Genomic DNA, 23,733 nt, shown 5'->3' with positions numbered 1-23,733 from the left:
CCAGTTACAGATATTTTAATGGTGGAAGAGAGCATAGGAATAAATTTGAGCTTATTGATGAGGGAATGGAATAATAAATAAATATATATTTTTTTCCTTTGGGTTAACATATTTCACGATGTTAAATGACAAGTTTAGTAAAAATCCACATTCAGTCACGTGCTTCACAGATGGTGGTAGTGTCACAGTAATTTTTAAGACCTATTCCCAAGCTGAGTTTAGTTCTTTTTTTTCTTGCCCCACGGAAGCCAAGGATTCACATTCGTCTCTGAAGTTCAGTCTTACCCCTCGGATTCGATAAAAAGTATCACTGGCATGTTTCACTGTTCTCTCTGAATCCTGTTCCGTTCCGGTGACGGAAAGTGCTGGATGTGCCGACCCTGGCGCTTCCTGTAACTTCGGGTCAGCCTTGCCATGGTCGCTCGGCTGCAGGAGTAGCTTTGTCTTTGAGCAGACACACTGTGTGCGTGGTGTTCAGATTCTCAAGTTTGCTCCTAAGATGAAAATCACACTCAGTAAGCATAAAACTCACCCACAAAAATCTCTTAGGAATATGCCATGGTAGAGACAGATAATCTCCCAGCAAGTCTCGCATAACGAGCGTTTTCTCTGCATTAGAAAGAAGGACCGTTTATTTGTCGGCATACCAGCTGAAGGGGCTTGATTGTAAGAGGGGCCCTGCTGTATGAAAAACATGGGCTTTTTGCACGAGAATCGTACCCTGTGTAGGAAGGGGGTCATCTTGAGAGACCCCTGGGAGCCGAGCAGATTATAAATCTCCCATCTCCCGTGTTCCCTGAAGTTTGCTGCCATCGACTAGAATGTGAAGGGGAGCTACACGAAGCCTTTTGAAAATTTTACTGCTTATTTTCTTCTCTGAGTCCACAGTATTGGACCTCTCCGAGTTGGATCCCTGTTAGGCGGGTTCCTAAGAAGTGGGGGAACCAGAACAAGAGTACAAATGGAGGCATGCAGACGTTATATTAAATATTTAAAAGTATAAGTCAAACTAGCAAACTGTTAAGTCAATACATTCATGACAAATAAAGTCTATTTCTTGCCAAATACACCTCTATGGATTTGGGTTCAAATGTGGAATTCTCAGACTCCTTAGAGCTCCATGCTGAAGTGTGGCTGCCCCGAGAGGGTCCGCCTCCGGCCTACCCCTCCTCCCTTCCCGATGCTGGCTCCCTGCCCCCTCTTTGCGACCCACCCCCCGCCCCCATCAGTGAGGCCCCCTGCAGGCACCTATGTGAGCATCTTATCATATCCCACACGTCCAAATTCTGTCCACTTGCCTTGGAAATACCTGCCCTTTAGCCACCTGTCAAGTCCAGTGGGCAAACAGACCTGGGGAAGGTGCCTGTGTGTGCCCTGGAAGTGGACTTGGGGCTGAGCAAGTGCTCAGGGACGAGCCTCCGTTTGGCCCAGAGGATTCCCTACTTACAGGGAGGAGTGTGACCGGAGAAGCGCCAGAGCAAAGGTGCTCAGAACTGTGGGGCCTGGTTAGGTTCCTGTAATTTAAATTCGTAGGACTTAAATTTGCAGGTGATGTGCTGCCACAGTCAAGAAGCAAAGTTATTGATGTTTCAGAAGCCCAAGTTGTTCTACTTGAAATTGTATTCTTGGCATGTCCTATGAAGAATCTTTTCGACAGTTTTGATATTAGGATTGGCCTATTTGTGTGCCTCTTTTATTCTCCTATTTGGCATGAATGGAGTGGTGGTGGTGTCTCAGAGGGCAGAAGAATGCTGACTGGCTCACCTTTAAGTAACTGAGAACTGACTGCAAGAGCTCTCTCAAGGCCTCGTTGTAAGTTTTGGTTGTGGACACCAGAACAGTCCTGCATTCTGGTTTTGTGGGGTTTTGTGGTCAGTTTCAGTTTTAGAGGCGTCGAGGAGGGGGTAGTGGAGGCAGCAAACTCCATGTAGAAAAAACCCCCCAACCACCTCTGGCCTGGGTTTGTGAGCACACGTAGCTCGTGTCCAGGTCACGTGGGAGCTTTTATGAGCTGGAAGAATGCTCACAGGTGGGCCAGGAGGAGGAGGTCAGAACCAGGGCCCGGAAGCTCCTGGTTCACGGGCTTCGGCACTGAGAGTAAAGACAAGAATCGAAGACATAGCTCCTGCTCTGACAACAGGAAATTTCAAATTTTCCTTGTTTGTAAAATTAGGTGTGGATCAGATTGTCTGATGTTTCTTACAACTTAAAAATTCTAAATTCTAATTTAAAATTCTAAAGCGTTTGGAGATAACAGAAATACACTAGATTTGGTTATTTGGGTTCTTCTTAACTTTAAAAGCTTTAAGTTGTGAACTTACACAATGTCATTTGCTCTGTTGAAATATCTACTTAAATCAACAGGCTAAGAACAGTAATTCGTCACTTGGTTTTAATAAAGTACTTCACTTTGGGGGATGTTGACCTAGGTTCATTATGATTCCTACTGATAGGAAGTTGATTTTCATTTTCTTCTGACAAAGCCAAAAAACCTGGGACAAGTCACTTTTACGTGTACCTGCCAGTCTCCTGGGATTCTCAGTAAAAAGTAAGTTACAGAGTTAGAATAAAACCATGTGCCTTTCAAGCAAACCAAGATAAATTGGTATAACTGAGATGCCTCTTTGTCCTATTTGGAATAGGATACTAAATCCAAATAGGACATCCAAACAGGATAAAGAGGAGAAATGGACTAAATAAAGAAACTTGGCTTTTTACAAGTAATATACGCTCCATTCTGAATATGTTGGTGTAAGAAGTTTTATAACTTTTTTGTGCGTCTTGTCATGGGAGGCACCCTTTGAACATCTGTGGATTTATTTGGTCCAGAGGAAGCTACTGCATCAGCAGGGAAGGCTCTTGTGTTGTCCTCCCCACTTCGAAGCCTCCTAAGTATTTTTTTAAATGTTTATTTGAGAGAGAGAGAGAGAGAGAACATGTACATGCGTGTGTGCAACCAGGGGAGGGGCAGAGAGAAGAGGGTACAGAGAACCTGAAGCGGGCTCCATGCTGATAGCACAGAGCCTGATGTGGGCCTTGAACTCACAAACTTCAAGATCATGACCTGAGCCAAAGTCAGATGCTTAACTGACTGAACTACCCATTTTCCCCTCCTAAGTATTTACTTAGGTACCCGCAGATCCCTTTATGTTTTCTCTAGGGTTGTTCATTAGCCATCCTTCCCCCCTATTCTTTCTGGGGGTGGGTGGGCAGAGCTAGTCTTTGGGATTCAAATAAAGAGCTGAACTCTTTGGTTTTTAAAGGTGGCCAAGTGGTGGTGGTGGGGTAAGGGTGCACCTGGGTGGCTCAGTTGGTTAAGCGCCCTTCTGGGCTCTGTGCTGACAGCTTGGAGCCTGGAGCCTGCTTCAGATTCTGTGTCGCGCTCTCTGTCTGCCACCTCCTCCTTCCTCAAAGATAAATAAACATTAACAAATTTTTTTAAGTAGTCAAGTGGGATGAATCAAACTTTTAATATTGAGCGGTTCCCAAGTTCACTGTCTTTAAAATAAGAGGCTCTGCAATAGACACTGGATTCCGTGCGAGCTGAGCAGCGGTGCAGCACCTGTAAATTTGTATCTCGTTTGAGGCGGGGGTTTTTGGTATATTGTCTGCTTCTCTTGGTTTCTTGGGACGGGATATGACAATACCCGTGTCTTACCATCGTAAATGTTTGCGCTAAGGGTGGTGCACCTGCTTATGAAAGAGGCGTTTCATTCCATGTGTTTTGACACGTGATCATGGGTTGGAGTGACCTCCAGACAGCTGCTTTTCATCCGGGGACATTGGAGAGACCCTGGTGCTCTGTAAATTGCAGAAGGCAGCCGTTCACTTCAGTTCGCTCTTTGTTTTCTGGTTGCCTCTTCCTTGTGTCTCTGAGAAGCTCAACGTGAGGTTAACTGCGGTAGTTCTGTCCTTGTGGCTGATGCGGGGGCTGTTCCTCAGGGACTGGGGGGGTCAGGCTTGGCAGGCTGTGTAGACCACAGCTGTGAGCCCATGGTTAGATTGGAAATTGAACAGAAACACTTCTCTAAAAGATCTCTAAAGGCTTGTAATTGGAAACTAAAAAATGCTGAGTGCCTAGAGACCCATTTTTAGTGATGGTAGGGCAGCTTGGGTGAATTTGGAACACTCATTTCTTTTTTTAATTTTTTCTTTTTTAACATTTATTTATTTTTGAGAGAGAGAGAGAGACAGAGCATGAGCAGGGGAGGTGAAGAGAGAGAGGGAGACACAGAATTCGAAGCAGGTTCCAGGCTCCCAGCTGTCAGCCCAGAGCCCCATGTGGGGCTGGAACTCCTGAACCATGAGATCGTGACCTGAGCCGAAGTCAGACGCTCAACTGAATGAGCCACCCCGGTGCCCTGAAATGCTCATTTCAATTTTAACTAAAATGATACAGTAATCACCTTTAGTCTATAGAGTGTTAAATCTTACCTAACCAAGTGTCTCTATTAGAAAATTTTGAGTGGTGGTTTTCTCTGCCTGTTTGCTATTATTTCCTTTAAGAAAAATGAATGTTTTATTTCTCTCTTATTTTCTGAAGAGAAGCACTCAGTATCAACCTTTAGCAGGACAAAAGGATAAGAGTACATGTTTGCATGTTTGCTGATGAAACATTTTGAAATTACTTAATTCTTTTTTCATGGACCCTTACTGCTGAGGGAGTGGGTTTCCTTAGCTCTTTTTTCCATTTAAGTGGTTTTGCAACGGAGTTTGGCTTACTAGGAAGACTCTGGCCTCTGTTTAAGTTTAGCACTTGATACCCGGGGAGTTCACTAGGGCTTCGCTGCTTTAAGTGGGTTATTTGTGAGCATGTGGTTGAGGACGTAGGTGTCCCGCGCCTTGTGTTCACAGGAGGCCGGCGGCGGGGGGGGGGGTCCAAGTTCACCCTTCTCCGTCAGACAGGCGGAGGGGTGTGAGAACGCTTCGTGGACCTCATGTCCCTTTCCTTTTCTTCTTTGTCTTCTACTTAGGTCTCCATCAAACAACCATCCTTTGCCTTCCCTGCCACTGGCCTGGGTTGGGGAGGAGTGTGGTTCTGCTGGTTCTTCCTAAGCGAGCCTAATTCCTAGAGCTGCTCGCTGCTCCTGCGACCCCAAGAAAACCACCTGCGGGATTATATGCTGTCCGTTCTGCTGTTTTCCTGAAAAATTCTACTTTTTACCCTTTTTTGATACTTAAAAAAACTCAGTTAGTTTAGGAAAGGCATCATCGTGCTTTATTTGATTTAGAACAAGAAAGGATCACTTACTCCTTTCTTATCCCGGTTATGAAAGCACGCAGCCTCAGGTGTTTTGCGTCATGTGTTCCTGTTCCTTTTTGGTCTGCCTGTAGATCTCCTCTTATACTTAACAAAATGGGTTTTTTTTTTGGTTTTTTTTGTTTGTTTTTTTTTTAACATTCTGCTAACCTGTTCTCATGCGTCCTTGCCCATTTCTGCTAGTTCCGAAGACTGGCTTCTCACTAGGTCTGTGTGTGGCTGTGTACTGGCGTTCCTGTTAAGTCAGTGGACAGTTTGTAGAGTTCACAATTTTTAAACCAAGGATGTATTTTTTGGTTCCGGGCCTTGGTAAGGTGACTGTTTTCTCTCTCCAACCTAGGATGGTGATCGCGACATTTTTATCGATGGTGTCGTTGCTCGTAACAGAGCCCTGAATGGGGATCTGGTGGTCGTGAAGCTGCTTCCAGAGGAGCAGTGGAAGGTAAGCTAAAACTTCCTTTTCTAATAATAGAGAACTCAGGGAGACATCGAAAGCTGAAGCAGTCATGACTCCTAAGGTCCTGTGGTTGCCTCAGAAGCAGGCCATGGAGTGCTGGGAACTTAGAAGCATCTGGTGGGCAGACAGCTAATGATTTGAGCTGTTCTCCTTGCTCCCTCCCTTGTGACCTGTCTTCCCTGTCGTATGCCTTGCATTGGTTTCTGGTAATTTTTAGGACAGAACAAAAGCTTGCAGGATGCTTTCAAACTTGATACGTACTATGTCCCCACATTTCATACTGGGAGAACTGGAAAGACAAAGCCACGGGGATGGTGGCGGGTTCATGCATTCTCGCTGCCTCTGTGGGAAAACTCGGACAGCACGCACCTAGCTCTGTAGGGCCAGTGTGGTGATCGGGCAACCTTTAGCAGACAAAAATAGGCTCTTTTTAGAAAACAGGGATCCGGTGGCAGAAGAAAATGTTTTTAACATGAGAATATTGTGGATTTCATTCTCCATATATGCTTTTCACTTGAAAAGAAAGGTGTGATTTTTGATTATTTAATTTTTTTATTAAAAATTTTAAAATATTTATTTTTGAGAGACAGAGTGTGAGCAGGGGAGGGGTAGAGAGAGAGACACAGAATCCAAAGCAGGCTCCAGGCTCTGAGCTGTCAGCACAGAGCCCGACATGAGACTCAAACCCACGAACTGTGAGATCATGATCTGAGCCGAAGTCATACGCTGAACCAACTGAGCCACCCAGGCGCCCCTTGACTATTATTTTAAATAAGAGTCAGGTGCTGGAATGATTCATAGTAGCAATTTCTTTGAATTGTCATGGAGAACTGGCAACTTGTGTGTCTAAGTCTGGATTTTTCTTTGTAGCGTGTATTCATCTTTTATTTGGCTCAGTTCATTGGTATTGAGGAATATGGTGTTGTCTTCATTGAGCAGTACTATAGGGAATAATCGAGTGGAGTTTTTAGGCTACTTGGGTTTGAATTCCATTTCTGCAACTCATCTGTACAACTTTGGGTGAATTATATAATCTCTCTGTGCCTTAAATGCCTCGTCTGTAAAATGGGAATAATCATAGTACCTACTTCATAGGTTTGTCATGAGGATTAAATGAGAATACAGGTAAGAATCTTAGAAAGGTGCCTAACTCATGGTAGCAGCTCAGGAAATGTTGGTTTTTATTATCAGCTTTTCCAGAAATGGGGATAGTACTACCTTATCTCAGAGCTTTGTTGAGATATAAATTAAATTTGTTTTTATCTGACAGGGCTAGAGTAACTGAGTTAGACCTATATGCTAGGGATTTGTAGGGTGTAGGGATGGTCAAGATCATAATAGACATTGTTCTTTTTCTTTTTTTAATATTTTTTCAATTCAATATTTTTATTCAGTTTTGAGAGACAGAGAGTGTGAATAGGGGAGGGGCAGAGAGAGAGAGAGGGAGAAAGAGAGAGCAAAGAGAGAAGGAGGAGATATATAATCTGAAGCAGGCTCCAGGCTCCAAGCTCTCAGCACAGAGCCTGATGTGGGGCTCGAACTCATGAGCCGTGAGATCACGACCTGAACCAAAGTCAGCCGCTTACTGACTGAGCCACCCAGGCACCCCATGATAGACATAGTTCTTAACCCTCATGGAGCGTTTAGTCTGATGGGAAGGGCAGGGAGAGACAGATACTAACAATACACAAATTTAAGGATAATTATAATTAATGCTGTAAAGTTAAGTGCAGAGTCAGTCAGCCTAGTCCCGATCCCCCAGGCCACCCCCAGTTACTGTGAGTTATGTTGTAGTTTCCTCCCTTGATTCTCCAAAAGCACAGCTAAGCATTGGTTCCAGGTCCTGGGAACGTAGATTAATTTAGGCCACTTCCTCTTTTCTGGAAAGCATCATCTAGCACAATGTTGATCATATCTAAGAAGACAAGAAGAATGCATTAGGGCCTGGTCAAACTAAAGGAAGTATTCCTGGAGGTCATTTGAGGGAGTAAAGAGGCAGAATTATTAGAGTGAAGATGATCTGAAGAAGGAACAAGCAAGATGGGGGTTTCCTTTAACTTAAGGAGTAAGAATGGGCAGAATAGAAAGAAATAGAAGAGTAGTTAGCAAATTGAGTCTAGCGCTGACCAGAACAGGTGTAAGGTGTTGACTGGTTCAAGAAGAGGAATGGAGAGCATATAGGAGAACACTGTTGAGTTCTACAGAGATGGATGAGCTTGATTAAAAAAGAGCCAGACCAAGTTTCCTGGCATCCTTCCTACCTTGGCTGCAGCAGGGGATAGCTAAAAAACCAAACATATGAATAAATAAATCCATTACATTATTTTCCCTGTTTTTCACCTCCTTTGTATTTAAGACTAGCAGGCACAGCCTTTCCCGGTATTGTCTGAACCAGTCTTGCTTTGGACAGGAAGCCTAGGAAGATGAGGGTACGTTTCAGGTGAAGGTGTTCGTTGCTGTCAAGTTCTAGAAGGACAGCTTAGGACTTGGGTAGTCTTACTTCTGCCTTGGTGCCTTTGCTTCTAGACAAAAACCTCTACGTCCTTTAAGACTCAACACAGCGAAGTTGTGTTTTTCCCCAAGAAGTCTAAGTTTGTGATTTTGTAATTTTTAGGTCACTGAAGCTAGTTAAACAGATAAGAATTTACTGAAATTCTTGTAGATTTCCCACAGTCAGTGTATTCAGGCTATATGTATAGACAAAGCTTGTTGTTTTTCTATTTTACAGTTAATACCTAAAGGCAGAGGAGATTAAGGGCCAGTTGGGAGTTTTAGGCCAGGGAGTGACATGGTCTTACTTAGCCCCAAATCGCTCCGGCTGCTATTTAGAGAATGGAGTGCAGTGGGGGCAATCGTGCATGGGCGTGGCCAGTTAGCAGGTGTATGCGGGGCCGTGAGAGCAAAGGCGGCGAGAAGCAGAGACAATTTTGAAAGTAGAGCTGACGGGACTTGAAGACAGATTTGAGGAGTGGGGTTAGTGAAAGCAGGGAATGAAGGATCAGGATTCTGGTTTAAGCAAAATGGGAGAATATGCTGCCATTAATTTGAAATGAGGACTAGCAGGGATGAGCATGTTTGGGTACAAAAATCGTGAGTTCTGCTTGGCCGTGTTAAGTTTTAATTTCCTTTCAGACATGTTAATCGAGATGTTGAGAATATATGGAGGCATAGATGATTCATTACTCATAAATTCTACTAAATTAAGGAAGAAATAATCCCGATTCTACACAAACCCTTCCAGAACAGGCAAGAGGAGGAGACCTTTTCCAACTTCTGAGAAGGCAGCATTGTCTTAATATCAAAACCAGGGAAAGACATTATAAGAGAAGAAAGCTAGAGACTAGTAAGTAGTCCTCACAAACATGGTTGAAAAAATCCTCAACAAAATATTAGCAAATAGAATCCAACAACATATGATACAACACGAGCCGATGGGGCTTATCTCAGGAATGCAAAGTTTGTTTAATATTTGAAAAGCAATTTCACCACATTAGCAGACCAAACTTACCATATTTCGGTCGAATGTCATCATTTCAATAGATACAGAAAATATAATTGACAGAGGTCCACAACCATTTGTAATAAAAAAGAACCACAGCAAAATAGAAATGAAAGAGTACTTCCTCAGTTTGACAAAGAACATGTAGAGATACTTATAACTAACACCACTCTTAGTAAGGGGAGAGACTACATGCTTTCCCTCCAATAGTGGGAATGAGGTAAGAATGTCCTTTCTCATCCCTTTTCTTCAGCCCTGTCCTGGAGGTTCTAGCCAGTGCAATAAGGCAATAGGGAAAAAAGCATTCAGACTGGAAAGGAAGAAGTAAAACTGTCTTTAATCGCAGACTCTATGATTTTCTATGTATAAAATCCTAAGGAATCTACAAAAAGCTAGTAGAACTACTAAGTGAGATTAGCTTCTATGACAGAAGGTTGATAGAAAAAATCAATTGAGCTTCTACATATTAACAATGAGGAATTGGAAACTCAAAAATCTATTAAAGTATATTTTAATAGGATCAAAATCATGATATACTTAGGGAAAAATATGACGAAAGATGTGTAAACATGTTCACTAAAATTATAAATATCCCTGAGAACAATTACATAAGGCCTCAGTAAATGGTGAAAAATACCATGCTCATGAATTAAAAGACTCGGAGTTGTTAAGATACTAATTCTGTTCAGATTGGCAGATGGATTAATCACAACCCCAAAGAAAATTGTAGCAGGCTTCTTTATAGACGTTAACAAACTGATTTTAAGATTTATATAGTTGTGCAAAGGACCTAGGATAGCCAAAACAAGAAGAAAAGTGGAGGCTGTATATCACCCGATGTCAAGACTTACTATAAAGCTCTGATAATCAAAACTGTGTGGTGATGTCAAGACAGACGTGCAGACCCTAATGGAACAGAATAGAAAGTCCTGAAATCGACCCATCCATATATGATTAATTGATTTTCTACAAAGGTGCCAAAGTAATTCGATGGAGAAAGGATCTCTTTTCAATAAATGTGCTATTGCAATTGTGTAGCCATATGAAAAATAATGAACTTTGACCCTTACCTTGTACCATATACAGAAATTAATGTGAAATGGATTGTGGTTATAAATGTTTGCATAAAAAGTAAAAATTTTCTGTAAGAAAAAGGAAATTTTTAGTGATCTTGGATTTAACAAATATTTTTAAAATATGAAACATAAAAGAAATCAATAAATTTGACTATTAAGCACTTAAACTTTTGCTCTTTAATAAACACTGTTATAAAAAGGCAAACATTTATCTGACCAAAGGTTTTTATTTTCTAGACGATAAAGAACTCTTTTAGTTAATCACAACCTATTTAGAAACGGTATTAAAGATTTGAAGAGATACTTTACTAAACAAGATATATGGATAGCAAGTAAGCATAGGAAAAGATGCTTGACATAGTCATTAAGAAAATACAAACCTGGGGCGCCTGGGTGGCTCAGTCAGTTAAGCGTCCGACTTCGGCTCAGGTCATGATCTCACAGTTTGTGGGTTCAAGCCCCGCGTCGAGCTCTGTGCTGACAGCTCACAGCCTGGAGCCGGCTTCAGATTCTGTGTGTGTGTGTCTCTCTCTCAGTCCCTCCCCCACTCACTGTCTGCCTCTCTCTCTCAAAATAAAGTCATTAAAAAAATCTTTTTTAAAGGAAAAGAAATACAAATTAAAAGCACAAGATACAACTATAAAACCTCTAGAATAGCTGATGTTGAAAAGACTGACCATAACCAGTGTTGGCAAGGATATGGAGCAACTGGAACTCTCACGCGCTGCTGGTGGGAGTGTAAAATAGTGTAGTCACTTTGGAACACAGTTTGACAATTTCTTGAAAAGTTAAGTGTATGCCCAACATGACCCAGCCATTCCATTCCTGGATATTTACCTTGGAGAAATGAAGGCATTTGTCTCCATGAAGACTTGTATATGAGTTCATAGCCACTTTTTTGGTAATAGCCCCAAACTGGAAGCAGCCCAGATGTCCAAAGGCATGAAAGCCAATTCTGCTAGACCTATTCCACAAGTACAACTCAGCAGTTAAAAAAAAATCAACGAAATTGATACATGTAGCAACATGGTCGACTCTCAAAATAAATTATGATGGATGTAAAGAAGCTAAGCAAAAAAGAATACACTTTGTACAAGTCCATTTATAGAAAATTCTAGAAAATACAAACTAATGTGTGTGGACAAAAGGCAGATCATTGGTTGCTTGGGGCAGAAGTAAAGGAGATAGATTACCAAGGGCCTCAAGGGAGCTTTGGGAGTGATGGGCATGTTCATTGTCTTCATGGGGTAGTTTCGTAATTGTGTATGTATGTCAAGGCCGGTCAGTTTGTGCACTTTAAATATATGTAGTTGTGTTTCATTATTTTATTTTTTTTTTATTATTATTATTTTTAAAGACTTTTGCTGGAGCAATTTGCTTTGTTTTTTTTTTTTAAATAGTTTATTGTCAAATTGGTTTCCATACAACACCCAGTGCTCTTCCCCACAAGTGCCCTCCTCCATCACCACCACCTCTTTTCCCCCTCCCCCTTCCCCTCCAACCCTCAGTTCATTTTCAGTATTCAACAGTCTCTCAAGTTTTTTTTTAATGTTTTATTTATTTTTAATACAGAGAGAGACAGAGCATGAGAGGGGGAGGGGCAGAGAGAGAAGGAGACAGAACCGGAAGCAGGCTCCAGGCTCTGAGCTCGCTGTTAGCACAGAGCCTGACGCGGGGCTCGAACCCATGAACGTGAGATCTGACCTGAGCCGAAGTCGGAGGCTTAACCGACTGAGCCACCCAGGCGCCCTCTCAAGTTTTAAAAAAATGGAACGCTTCACGAATTTGCATGTCATCCTTGCGCAGGGGCCATGCTAATCTTTTCTGTATCATTCCTATTTTAGTACATGTGCTGCTGAAGCGAGCACGTGTTTTATTATTTGAATAAAGTGAGCAGGGGAGAAGGGCAGAGGGAGGGGAAGGGAGAGAGAGAATCTTAAGCAATTTTATGCTCAGTGTGGAGCCTGATGCGGGCTCTATCCTCTGACCGTGGGATCATGACCTGAGCCCAAATCAAGAGTCTGGTGCTCAACTGACTGAGCCACCCAGGAGCCCCTAAATACCTGCAGTTTATTGTACGTTAGCTATACCTCAGTATAGCCATATAAAATAACTGAGAATAAAGAAAGAAACAAGATATTTGGACAAATGAGCCTGAAACTCCAGAGAAAGATTGAAGTTAGGGATGTAGATTTAGGAGCCATCAGCCTATATGTGATGTCCAGTCGGAGGTAGTGGATGAGATCACTTAGGGAGTTAGCTGAAGAGTTGAGTTCTTGGGTAAGCCAGCGTTGAGGGGTCAGCTGACCCGTGCCCCTGCACAAGGCGGGCGGGGGGGGGGCAGTGTGAAACATGGTGGTTACTTTCATCTGTGTCTCACGTTGAAATCAATGAAATTCAAAACAAAAACAATACAATACTGGTCTGTAATAAAATCATTAAATCAATAAGCCCCGAGCACAACTGACAAAAATAAAGCCACAAGTCACCAATATCAGGAACGAAACAGGGAATTCACATACTGCAAACATTAAAAAGATAATTTTTGTAAAACAGAACGAAACAAACATTTCAGCTGGGCTTGGTTTCGAGAACAGGCTGATGCGGAGGGCAGAGGTCCAGGGAGATGGAGGTCAACGAGCTCAGGCTTTCAGAGTCCGTAAGGTCTGCTCAAATCCAGGAAGGCATTTTTTGATCTACCGGACCCTGAGCCCTCTCTTTATGAATAACATCCTCGTGAGCAGGGTTTGGCGTGGACACAGAGGAAAGCCTAGACTGGCAAGGAGGACCCTGGGAGTAGGTTAGGGGAAATGACCGAGGCACTGCCTTCCTCAGTTTTCAGAAATGTGGAGGAGGTCCAGGCTTCCTTGCTCACGCCTTTTCTGTGGCGCTCCTACGGATCTTCACGAATGACTGCCTGGCAACAGGTTTTATATGAAAGTCAGCCTCACTAGGTACGCCTCTCAGGCCGCATTACGTAGCGTTTTCATCGCCTCCCATTCTGAAGCGGGAAGCCTTGCAGGCTGCAGCCCACCTGTGACCGTGGTTGGTGACAGGGTCAGACGAGAGGAGAATATTCACTGTCCTCTAGCATCCCTGCCGTGCAGAATATAAACATCTCAAAGCACACTGGCCAATTGTATTACAGGTTTGTTAGCACAAAAGCATGTTGTTGTCAGAGGGATCTGTAGTCAGTGGTGTGAGCAAATGTGAATTAATTGGATTATTCATCTTTGCTGCTTTCTGCTTGTTGTGCTCACCCCCTCTTGGGTATGTAAACTACAGGGCCTTTGGGGTTTTGGAAAAAACAACAATTCTTTTAGCTGTAGTAGTAAACAGTCAATTTATTTCACAGCATGTTTTTCGGCAAAATAGATAGCTGTTAAAGAATCAAGCTGTGAGGCAATCATAAAAAATAATTTGCTCTTATATAACAATTTTAATTTTGAATTCTTCCACATTTGTAGTATAGATGTGTTTTTTTTTTTGGTTTTTTTGTTTTTTTTGCAGACATCTAATGAAGGATTGAGGGACAAAAGTTGACTTTGTCAATTGGGACATTAAGTGACTTGTTTAGGAACAGGAAGTTTTTGGCAGGACCAGGGAGCGGAATCCAGATCTCGTGACTTTTAGCGGATTGCTCTTATAGGGTTTCTTTTTTCTTTTGTGTGAGCGCGCGCGCGCGTATGTGTGTGTGTGTGTGTGTGTGTGTGTGTGTGTGTGTGTGTGTGTGTGTGTCTTTTTCTAGGCTGAGGGTCTGTGGTTTTCCTCAGATTTTCAAAGTGGAGGAGACACGTCCTCCAAACGATTAGGAGCTATTGCACGGATCCTGATGATTCTGCCCGGGGCTGTGCAGGGCGCCTGTTGGCTTCTCATCCTGCACCCACCCTGTTCGGTGCTAGATCCTGGAGGTACGGTCTGGAAAAGGTCCCAGGCTTCGCCGTTAAGGACTTAGCTCATAGGCTGGATGGGATGGGGATGGGAACAACTGTAGTATGGTTTGCAAAATAGAAAGAGGAATCCGTGTCATTATGGAGCGCCACACTCTAACGAGAGGACTGGAGAAGGTTTCCCAGCGGTGGTTACATCCGCGCTGAGGCTTGAGGATGGGATGGGGCGCCTGGGGGGCTCGGTCGGTCAGGCAGCTGACTGCAGCTCAGGTTATGATCTCGCGATTCATGGGTTCGAGCCCCACATCAGACTCTGTGCTGACAGCTCAGCGCCTGGCCCCAGCTTTGGTTTCTGTCTCTGTCTCTTTCTTGCTCCTGCTCCTCCCCCACTCACACTCTGTTGCTCTTTCTCTCTCTCAGAAATAAACATTAAAAAAAATTAGAAGGAAAAGAAGATGGGAAGGGAGAAGAGAGGTTTGGTTTTGTTTTAGGAGGAGGGTGACTTGACAAGAGAGGATTGTGGACGTTTCCGCTCTCAGAGAGGAACGTGTGGAGGAAGGCTCTGTCCCTGCGGTGCCGCAGGCTGAGTGCGGCCCCTCCCAGCTCTGCTAGACACTGGTAAAAAAAAGTTCTCCAGCCCCTGCCCTCCAGGCAGACCAATAGCCTTGTGGGCCGCCCTCACCCCCATTTTAAGTTTATTTATTTGGAGGGAGGGAAGGAGAGAAGGAAGGAGGGAGAGAGAGAGAGAGACAGAGAGGAAGGAGGGACGGGGAGAGACAGGGAGAGAGAGAATCCCAAGCAGGCTCTGCACTGTCAACACAGAGCCTGATGCGGGGCTCAAACCCATGAACCACAAGATCATGACCTGAACCAAATTCAAGAGTCGGATGCTTAACCAACTGAGCCACCCAGGCACCCCTGGCCTTGGCTGCTTTCGCAGAAGCCCCACAGATAAACTGTCTTTGCTCTGTAAACACTCCCTTTGCCATTTATTTGTACTGCGCCCTGCCTCTTGCATTCTCTTTCCTTTTCCTTTTCTTCCCTTTGTCCCATTAAGTTCATCTCCCATAATCATTAACCAACTTTGTTCTTCATCTTTTTTGTTAACTAAGATAAGTTTACCCTATTATTTTCCTTCTTTTAATAGCCTGAGAGCGTACCTCACAAATACATGAGCCCTGCAGACACTGGATGACTGTTAACGTTTCAGGGCTTACTCTGTGCCAGGAGCTGTATTTAACGCATCGTGCCGTTTTTTAGTCTGCTGTTGTCTGTATCCCAGTTTTGTGAATGAGAGCCTTGAGTCTGAGCTTACACATCTTAGGGAATGTATAACTAGAGAATGACAGACTTGGGATTCAGATTCACATCTCTTCATCTCGTGATCTCATTGCTATTTGTTATTTCAGAGATAAAAAGAAGAGAGTGATTGGATCTATAGGTAGAAATTGTCAAGCATCATGAAAATCAGCCTAAATCCAGGAAATAGTAATATATACCTTAGTGTTAGGTGGTATCTTGAGTTGCCATCATGGGTAAAGAGGATAATTGTATCCGTTGAAATGACCAAAGGCCTCGTATTAATTCTTAGCAAATCGCTGCTTTAGAAAAAATTAATTAGAATCCTAGTGGTTCTATCTTCAGACTAGAGAGGCATGATAGCTTCTGAGGGTGTTACGAAGTCAGGCGTTGGGAATGTGTCATAACCTAACGAGACATCTGCTCTAGATCGTGGACCAGAGCTGAGAGAGCTGACCCATTTATAAAGTGAACTCAAGAGCTACAGCCTGCCGCCCAACGGGTTCCAGACCCAGCGTCCATCCCGAGCTGGCAGTAGGTCACAAACCCATGGGGCATGTAGCATAGGTGTTCAGAAGGCAGGTTGGCAGTTGTCCTGGTAGAGGTGGGTCCTTCTGGGGCTTTGGGACCGGGGTCTAATTTCAGAGACGTAGGACACTCTTATACAGACTGGTAGAGGCAGCCCCCGGGCTGGAGTCAAGGCTAATATTTGGTTGCCATGCTAGGAGAATTGGCTAGAGCAGTATTGGGAGCAAGAACCAAAGCAGGAGACCAACCAACCCTGAGAGCCAGAACTCGGGGCCTTTTTGGTTGTTGTTGTACCAAAGGAGATTTGGGAGCCCGGAATTAAGTTCCGGTATCGTGGATCCTTGAGGTCAGTTCAAAGCTAAGGCTTCTTAGAGGAGGAGCCAAAGCTGTTTGAATGGTGCCTCCTTGCTTGATTGTGAACTAGGGTGAACAGCTTAGTTGATGCGGCCGTGGTGAGTGACCCCGGGAAGTCAGAGTAAAGGAGGAGGACAAGAGTATATTCAAGTCAGACTGTTCCGCGACGGGAAACAGAAGCTGATTAGCTAAAGAGTCAGGGCTGGGTTTCAAGTGACATTTCTACTCATTCAAAATTAGCTTCTGTATTTTTTGTCAATATTTAAAACTATGGTAAGAAAGGCTGGAATCGATTTGATATATTGATAGCCATTGGAAAACTATAATGCTATTCGTTTATCTCTTAGGTATTTGTTGAGAGCACTTGCAACAGACAGAGAGGATACAGTTGGACTAAATCAATTAAGCACTTTGTTAGTGAAGTCTCATTTTCTCTTGGGACAGGATTGTTTCACTTAACTTACAACAGAGTGAAGTCCATACATGAATTAAGGAGGGTGGAGACGCAGGGATAATTATTCTATATTTCCTAACATGTCTGTTACACAGTTACTAAGAAAACTTATTCTTATGCAAAGATACGTACACTTCAGCAAAGGAATAATAGAAGGACAGATGGGATTTGAGGAGAGATTGGCACCAAAAGAAAGGAAGAATGAGTTTGAAAGAATACAGGAAGCGATGGTAGGAGTCACTACTCTTGTTCTAAATTAAACAAACAACAAAAAAAAATCAAAGTGGACATTTAATCCCTAATGTTCAGTGGCTGTTCCAAACCTTCTTACGGTCACACGAAATCGGTCTCATACAGTAAACTATTTCCTTTGACAACTAACTTTTCCTTCAAGTGATTGTTTTAAAGTTTTGTCTTCCAAGTTCTTTAAATATGCACCCATCATACTAGATTATACTTAATCCAGTCTCTTATATAACCACTATCATTTTGGATTGTTCTCAATTCCAGTGGAATTAGGATTTCTTAGAACTGTTTGGTTTCCTGGCCTGTAGGGCAGGTCCGAAAAAGACTTGGAAGGTACTTAGCGATGGAGGGCAAGGTCTTTGGAGCCTCCACCCATAGCAGTATGGTAGGTAAGGTATATCTACTACCATGATCAGATTTTCCCAAAATTGTTATATACACAAACCTATTTTTAACAATCGTCTTTTCATCTTCGTTATTGCCAGCTCTGGGATCAGATACTTCAGGTTCTTGCCTGCTCTAAACATGCCTTCAGATCTCCGTAATTCAAATTGAAATGTCTGAAATAAGGAATGTATCATTTAAGGATAGGGTAGCTTATTTGTGCTGGGAAACTCCCAATTAATATTTCAGGATTATTTGCTAGAAAACGAATTGAGTCCTCCGAAACTCCGTGGAGATGGTGTGGTGACATTCGCATTCACTGTATGGAATGAATTAATGTAGGCAGGGGACTTGTAGCAACGCTGGCACATGGTGAGTGCATAAGAATGCCAGCTGTTACTATGATTCTTCCTTGAAATGAAGACTGAGAGTCATTGGCCAAGAGCACGTCTCACGTTTGCTATTCCTAGCTCTTGACTTTACCACTGTTAACGTTTATTTACAGTAGACATAACATGTTGATGTAAAACGTTGGTGCCTCACTATGCCTTCCTCTGAAGGATCTCCATCGCTGGAAAGTTGGGGTAGCTAAGGTTATACCGTGGAACAATACTGTGTATTCTGTGCCCATACTGTTTGTCCATCAAGATCATCTAGGGCTTTGCCTTGTGTTATCTTCACCCCAGAGCCCGGGCTGAATGAAATAGCTAGGAGTAATCCCCTTTTCTGTGGCAGAAGGACACCGAGCTTGGACATTTAAAGTGTCCTTGCCGGACCCCATCAGTTCTACTCACACCTCATTGGCCAGAATGAGTCACCTGACCCTTCCCAACCACAGGAGGGCCAAGAAGTGTCATCCTAGCAAGTGTCTGCAAGTTAGGCAGCATATCCGTGGTGAACTGCACTAATGACCATCATCACACGGCATTAATTAGATTGATCAGATGTTGCCTTCTTGACCAGCCGTCTGAAAAGTGTCTGCCGCTGGTCATTACCGAGATCAGTCAGCAGCTTCTGTATCACTTGCTGCAAATCCATCCCCACTGACGAAGGAGTAATTCAGAAATACCTGAAAGATCAAGATGGCCTTTAAGGAGCACCTTTGGTTATATAATTTTTGCTTGAAAGTACAATGTGTGATGCAAGCGGGGGAGGGACAGAGAGAGGGAGACACAGAATCCGAAGCAGGCTCTAAGCTCTGAGCTGTCAGCACAGAGCCTGATGTGGGACTTGAACTCACAGATCACAAGATCATGATCTGAGCCAAAGTTGGGTGCTTAGCCGAGTGAGTCACCCAGGCGCCCTGATTTCAGTCTTCATCCTAAATTGTTTTTATTCCAATAAAGTGTCATGTAATCTACCTCCTCTCCCAACTTTAGAAGAGTTTTTTTTTTTAGGAGATGATTTTTATTTATTTATTTTTAAATAGTTTCTTGTCAAATTGGTTTCCCTACAACACCCAGTGCTCTTCCCCACAAGTGCCCTCCTCCATCACCACCACCTCTATTCCCCCCTCCCCCTCCCCCTTCAACCCTCGGTTCGTTCTCAGTATTCAATAGTCTCTCAGGTTTTGCGTCCTTCTCTCTCAGATGATTTTTATATTAAGTTTAAATAACATGTCATTTCTATTAACCTCCAGTTTCACTAATTTTTTTTGTCTGAGGAATTACCTCTTAGACGGTGTTTAATACATGTTCATTATGAGCCAGGTTTTCTACTTCTTTTTTCCTAACCCTCTGTTTGAGGCCTGCTTTTAGTCGTTTGCAACATGTTACAGTCTTTTTTGCAAAAGTAAACTTACAAGATGTTGAAAAGTTATTTCAGTTTTCAAAATTTTGTATTTTGAAACAGTCCACAATATGAAAAACCTTCTAATAAGGGGGGCATTATTGCTTTTCATTTTCCCTGTGCTATATAGTGTCATATGCTACTGCATCAGATGAGATTTTAAAGAAAAAGAGTGTAATACAGCTGGAAGAAGCAAATCTAAACAAAGGCAGTCTGAAACCATTTAAATGTCTATATTTGGGGTTTATCAAAAGGATATGTTGTTCTTTAATAAATAGGGTACCCACATTATAAAATGATTTATTATATATATTGGAATTATCTTTTCATTCTGACATTTACTTTAGTAAGAGAGGTGAGATCATGCCAACCATGATTAAATTAATGATTTGATTGAGATACAATTCTCATATTAATCATTTTATTTTTTTATTTGTAAAACCACGTTAAAGAGTGTAATCTAATGATTTAAAAATATTCACAATGTGGGGCGCCTGGGTGGCTCAGTCGGTTGAGCCTCCGACTTCAGCTCAGGTCAGATCTCACGTTCGTGGGTTCGAGCCCCGCGTCAGGCTCTGTGCTAACAGCTAGCTCAGAGCCTGGAGCCTGCTTCCTGTTCTGTGTCTCCTTCTCTCTCTGCCCCTCCCCCTCTCATGCTCTGTCTCTCTCTGTATTAAAAATAAATAAAACATTAAAAAAAATTAAAAAAAATTAAAATATTCACAATGTTATATCACCACGATCTAATTCCAGAACATTTTCGTCATCCTGCAAAGAAGCTTTATTCTCATTGAGCATTCATTTCCCATCCCCTTCCCTCCCAGACCCTCAGAACCACTAGGCTTCTGTCTCCATAATTACTCTGTTCTGGACAGTTCTTGTAAATGGAACCATACAGTATTTCTCCTTTTCTTTTGGATTCTTCACTTAGCATGTTTCAAGATTCATCCATATTAGAGCATTTATCAATTCTTTATTCCTTTTTCATGACTAATGTACCACTGTACAAATGGTCCACATTTTATCTTTTTTATCAGTTGATGGACATTTGGATTGCTTACACTTTTTGGCTATTATGAATAATGCTGCTCCGAACATTCATGAACATGTTTTTGTGTGAATCCAAGTTTCGGTTCTCTTGGTTGTATACCCAAGTAGAATTATTGGGTCATAGGGGGATTCCATGTTTAGTAAAAATTGATTTTTGCGACGTATCACCAAAATATACTGTCCCTAAACTTTATTGATTCAAAAGGAATTAGTCTTGTGAATATATACACAATTTTGGCCCTGAAATGTCCTGTGTTCTTTGTATTTCGCCCATTGTGTGCGCAGTATACGAAGTCTGTTGCTTCTGTTCCTTTTCACATGCAGGTCCTTATTGCGGCCATTTCAAAATGGTACTCCTCTGTCATCTAGCCTGTGAATCGATGACTCTTCGCTTTTTTGTTTTGTGTTATTTCTGGAGGAGCAGAAGTTTTCTTTTATGAAATGTTGTGCGTGGCAAGACTGTGCTTTTAGCAGTAGTTTGGTACTAGAGAAGTTTCTCTCCACGTGTAGAGCAGCGGGAGCTCGTGGACTAGGTGCGGTGCCCTCTCCGGAGCGAGCAGCAGGCTCTGGGCGTTGCTTCCGGAACTGTTGCCATTGACGACCCTTTTTCCCTTCCTGATGATCGTTCTTCTCTTCCTGTGGGAGAGTGAGGGGAAAAGTTGCCATCTGAGTGGGAAAAAAATGTTGTGAGCACTTACTGAGTTGTATATGCCCTGGTTGCTTTTGTTGCTGTTGTTGAAGGAGGTCATTTATTATAGTTTTTGTGGTGGTTGAGGTAGTATGTTGTTGAATGTCATATGGGAAGTACGTTGACTTCATTACCTAATGCAAGTTCTACTGTTCTCTTAGCATTTTGTGTCACTGTCACCTGCTTTTCAAAATGCGTTAATACAGTGAGTATGCAGTATTCACATTATGTGTATGTGGTTTCGTACTGTGAGCTTTTATTTACTATAAATATTATCTTAGTTTATTACTAAGATTTTTAAATACAAATTAATGTACTCAGAAAGTGATTGAATTAGTCATCACTTTTAAGTACTATCTAATGTTTCATTGGGTGGATATTTATTTTTAATAGCTTTCCTATGTTTAGGGCATTTAACTATTCATAATTTTTTTGTTATTTAAATAATATTGTGGAGGGGCCTTGGGTGGCTCAGTCGGTTGAGCACCTGACCGGCTTAGGTCATGATCTCACTGTTTGTGAGTTTGAGCCCTGTGTTGGGCTCTGTGCTGATGGCTCAGAGCCTGGAGCCTTCTTCAGATTCTGTGTCTTCTTCTCTCTCTGCCCCTTCCCTGCTCATACTCTGTGTCTCCCTCTCTCAAAAATAAATAAACATTAAAAAAATTTTTTAATAAAAAATAATATTGTGGAGAACATCTTCAAATATGTAACTTTTATTTCTTAGGATTGTTTCCTTTTTTTTTTTTAATGTTTACTTATTTTTGAGAGAGAAAGATAAAGTATGAGCAGGGGAGAGGCAGAGAGAGAGAGAGAGAGAGAGAGAGAGAGAGAGAGAGACAGAATTCAAAGCAGGCTCCAGGCTATCAGCACAGAGCATGACCTGAGCTGAAGTCAGACACTTAACCGACTAAGCCACGTAGGTGCCCCTGTTTCTTTTTTTTTTTAATGTTTGTTTATTTGTTTGTTTGTTTATTTTTTGAGAAAGAGAGAGAGGGAGCAGGGAAGGGGCAGAGAGAGAAAGAGAGAGAATTCCAAGCGGGCTCCATGCTGTCAGCAGAGAGCCCAGCATGGGGCTAGATTTCACAAACCGTGAGATCATGACCTGACCCAAAATCAAAAGTCAGATGCATAGCCAACTGAGCCACCCAGGCTCCCTTCTTAGTATTGTTTACTTAAGTTTAAATCCTCAGAGTACAATTTACTGGGTCAGAAAATGAGAAAATGTTTCAAATGGTATCTGTGTACTACCAGGTCAGACCTATCCTTCAGTTAAATAATTAAATCCAATCAATAAAAGACCGCATTATTTCTTGAATTTTTACCATTTGTTTTCCATCCATCCTTTGATATTATTGCTATTTTGGATGTTGGTTTGATCATCTTCAGTATCAGCCATTTCTCCTAAGTGTGTTACCTCTGTGTTTGGCACTTTGCATTGGGCATGATTTCAGTTCTCTGGTGGTGCAGAAGCACCAGGCTGAATCTGTACTCCGAAGTCAGGGACAGGGCTGTGTTTTCCTAAGCATACAAGTCTCTGGTTCACGCATACTTTTCTATTATGCTTCTGTTTTACTCCTCTTTCTTTATAGCCGGATTTTTTTTTGGACTCACTGCTTCTTTCTTGACAGCGGTCTAGATTCTTCAGTTTGGCTTTTAACCTACCATTCTAGTATAGTTCTTTTCAGGGGTGCCTGGGTGTCTCAGTTGGTTAAGCGTCGGACTCATCTCGGCTCAGGTCATAATCTCACGGTTTGTGAGATCGAGCCCTGTGTTGGGCTCTGCACTGACAGCGTGGAATCTGTTTGGCTTTCTTTAACCCTCTCTTTCTGCCCCTCCACTGCTTACTCTCTCTCTCAAAATAATTATACTTTAAAAAAATTAAACTTGTTATTTTCACGGGCATCACTAGTTTCCTATCCCTTTTCATTGGTCATTTTCTTTTCATTTTCCTTGAGCTTCTATGGTGATTTGAGACCATCGATTTCTATCCACTTGGTGATAACGCCCCATTAGCTCTGTGGCCCAGTTCTGTTTCTCTACTTCGTTTGCTCTTTCTTAGTTGATTTCTCTGTCCTCCGCCTAGCTGTAGACCTTTCCCAATCTCCTGTCCTGAGCCATCTTTACCTTTTTTATACACTTTCCCAAAGAGGCCTCTCTGTACATTCAGAGTTTAAACTGGCACTTCTCTTTGGGTGATTTTCATTTACCCAACAGTTTTTCATTGGCCACCTTGTGCCTGGCACTGGCCTGGGGCTCAGGAGAGCAAAGATGAACACAGTTTGCCCAAGATCAGATCTGTAACAGAGCAGTCATGCTCTATCTGATAATTTCCTTCCAGAGATCTGAAGACCGATGCCAGAGCTCAGAGGAGGGTACAAGACAGCTCGGCCTCAGGGGACTGATGTAAATTTCTTAAAATCAATGATGTTTGAATTTCAGTTTGAGAGAAGAGTTTGTCAGATGAAAATTCAGGGGAGGGGAGAATATTTCAGGCAAAGGAACTATAGTATGTATTCCTCCCAAAGTTAAGCTGGTGAAGGCAAAAGTTGTGCCTTATTTATGTTTATGTTCATGGCATCTGAGAGAGAACGTGAGCTTTCCAAGTCAGATTGGGGTCCCCATTCTGGACACTTTATTTACTGGCTCTGAGGTTTAGGGGCCTTGTGTGTAAATGGAAGGAAGTGTTTTGGTAAGGATTAATGAGCTACAATCACCCAAAAAGCGTCTGGAAGTAGGTGCTTTTAAAGTGTGAATTTTATT

At 42.5% G+C, this 23,733-nt stretch overlaps 1 protein-coding gene and 2 non-coding genes across 3 annotated transcripts in view; 2 read left to right on the top strand and 1 right to left on the bottom strand.

Moving 5' to 3' along the window:
- Positions 1-23,733, top strand: part of DIS3L2 (DIS3 like 3'-5' exoribonuclease 2) — a 328,420-nt gene that overhangs the window by 61,047 nt on the left and 243,640 nt on the right. The window contains exon 5 of the mRNA XM_029932868.1: positions 5,601-5,702. Coding sequence (XP_029788728.1) covers positions 5,601-5,702 — 102 coding nt within the window. The remainder of the gene's footprint in view (positions 1-5,600; positions 5,703-23,733) is intronic.
- On the bottom strand, positions 12,054-12,160 carry LOC115288751. Its single transcript, XR_003907157.1, has one exon. It is a non-coding gene; the product is annotated as a U6 spliceosomal RNA (small nuclear RNA).
- LOC115288725 lies at positions 20,741-20,960 on the top strand. The gene has a single exon (XR_003907142.1). It is a non-coding gene; the product is annotated as a small nucleolar RNA U3 (small nucleolar RNA).

This window comes from Suricata suricatta, chromosome 3, assembly GCF_006229205.1.
Source record: "Suricata suricatta isolate VVHF042 chromosome 3, meerkat_22Aug2017_6uvM2_HiC, whole genome shotgun sequence".
Taxonomy (NCBI): domain Eukaryota; kingdom Metazoa; phylum Chordata; class Mammalia; order Carnivora; family Herpestidae; genus Suricata; species Suricata suricatta.
Note: the sequence above shows the minus strand (reverse complement) of the source record. Positions and strands in the feature narration are given on the sequence as shown.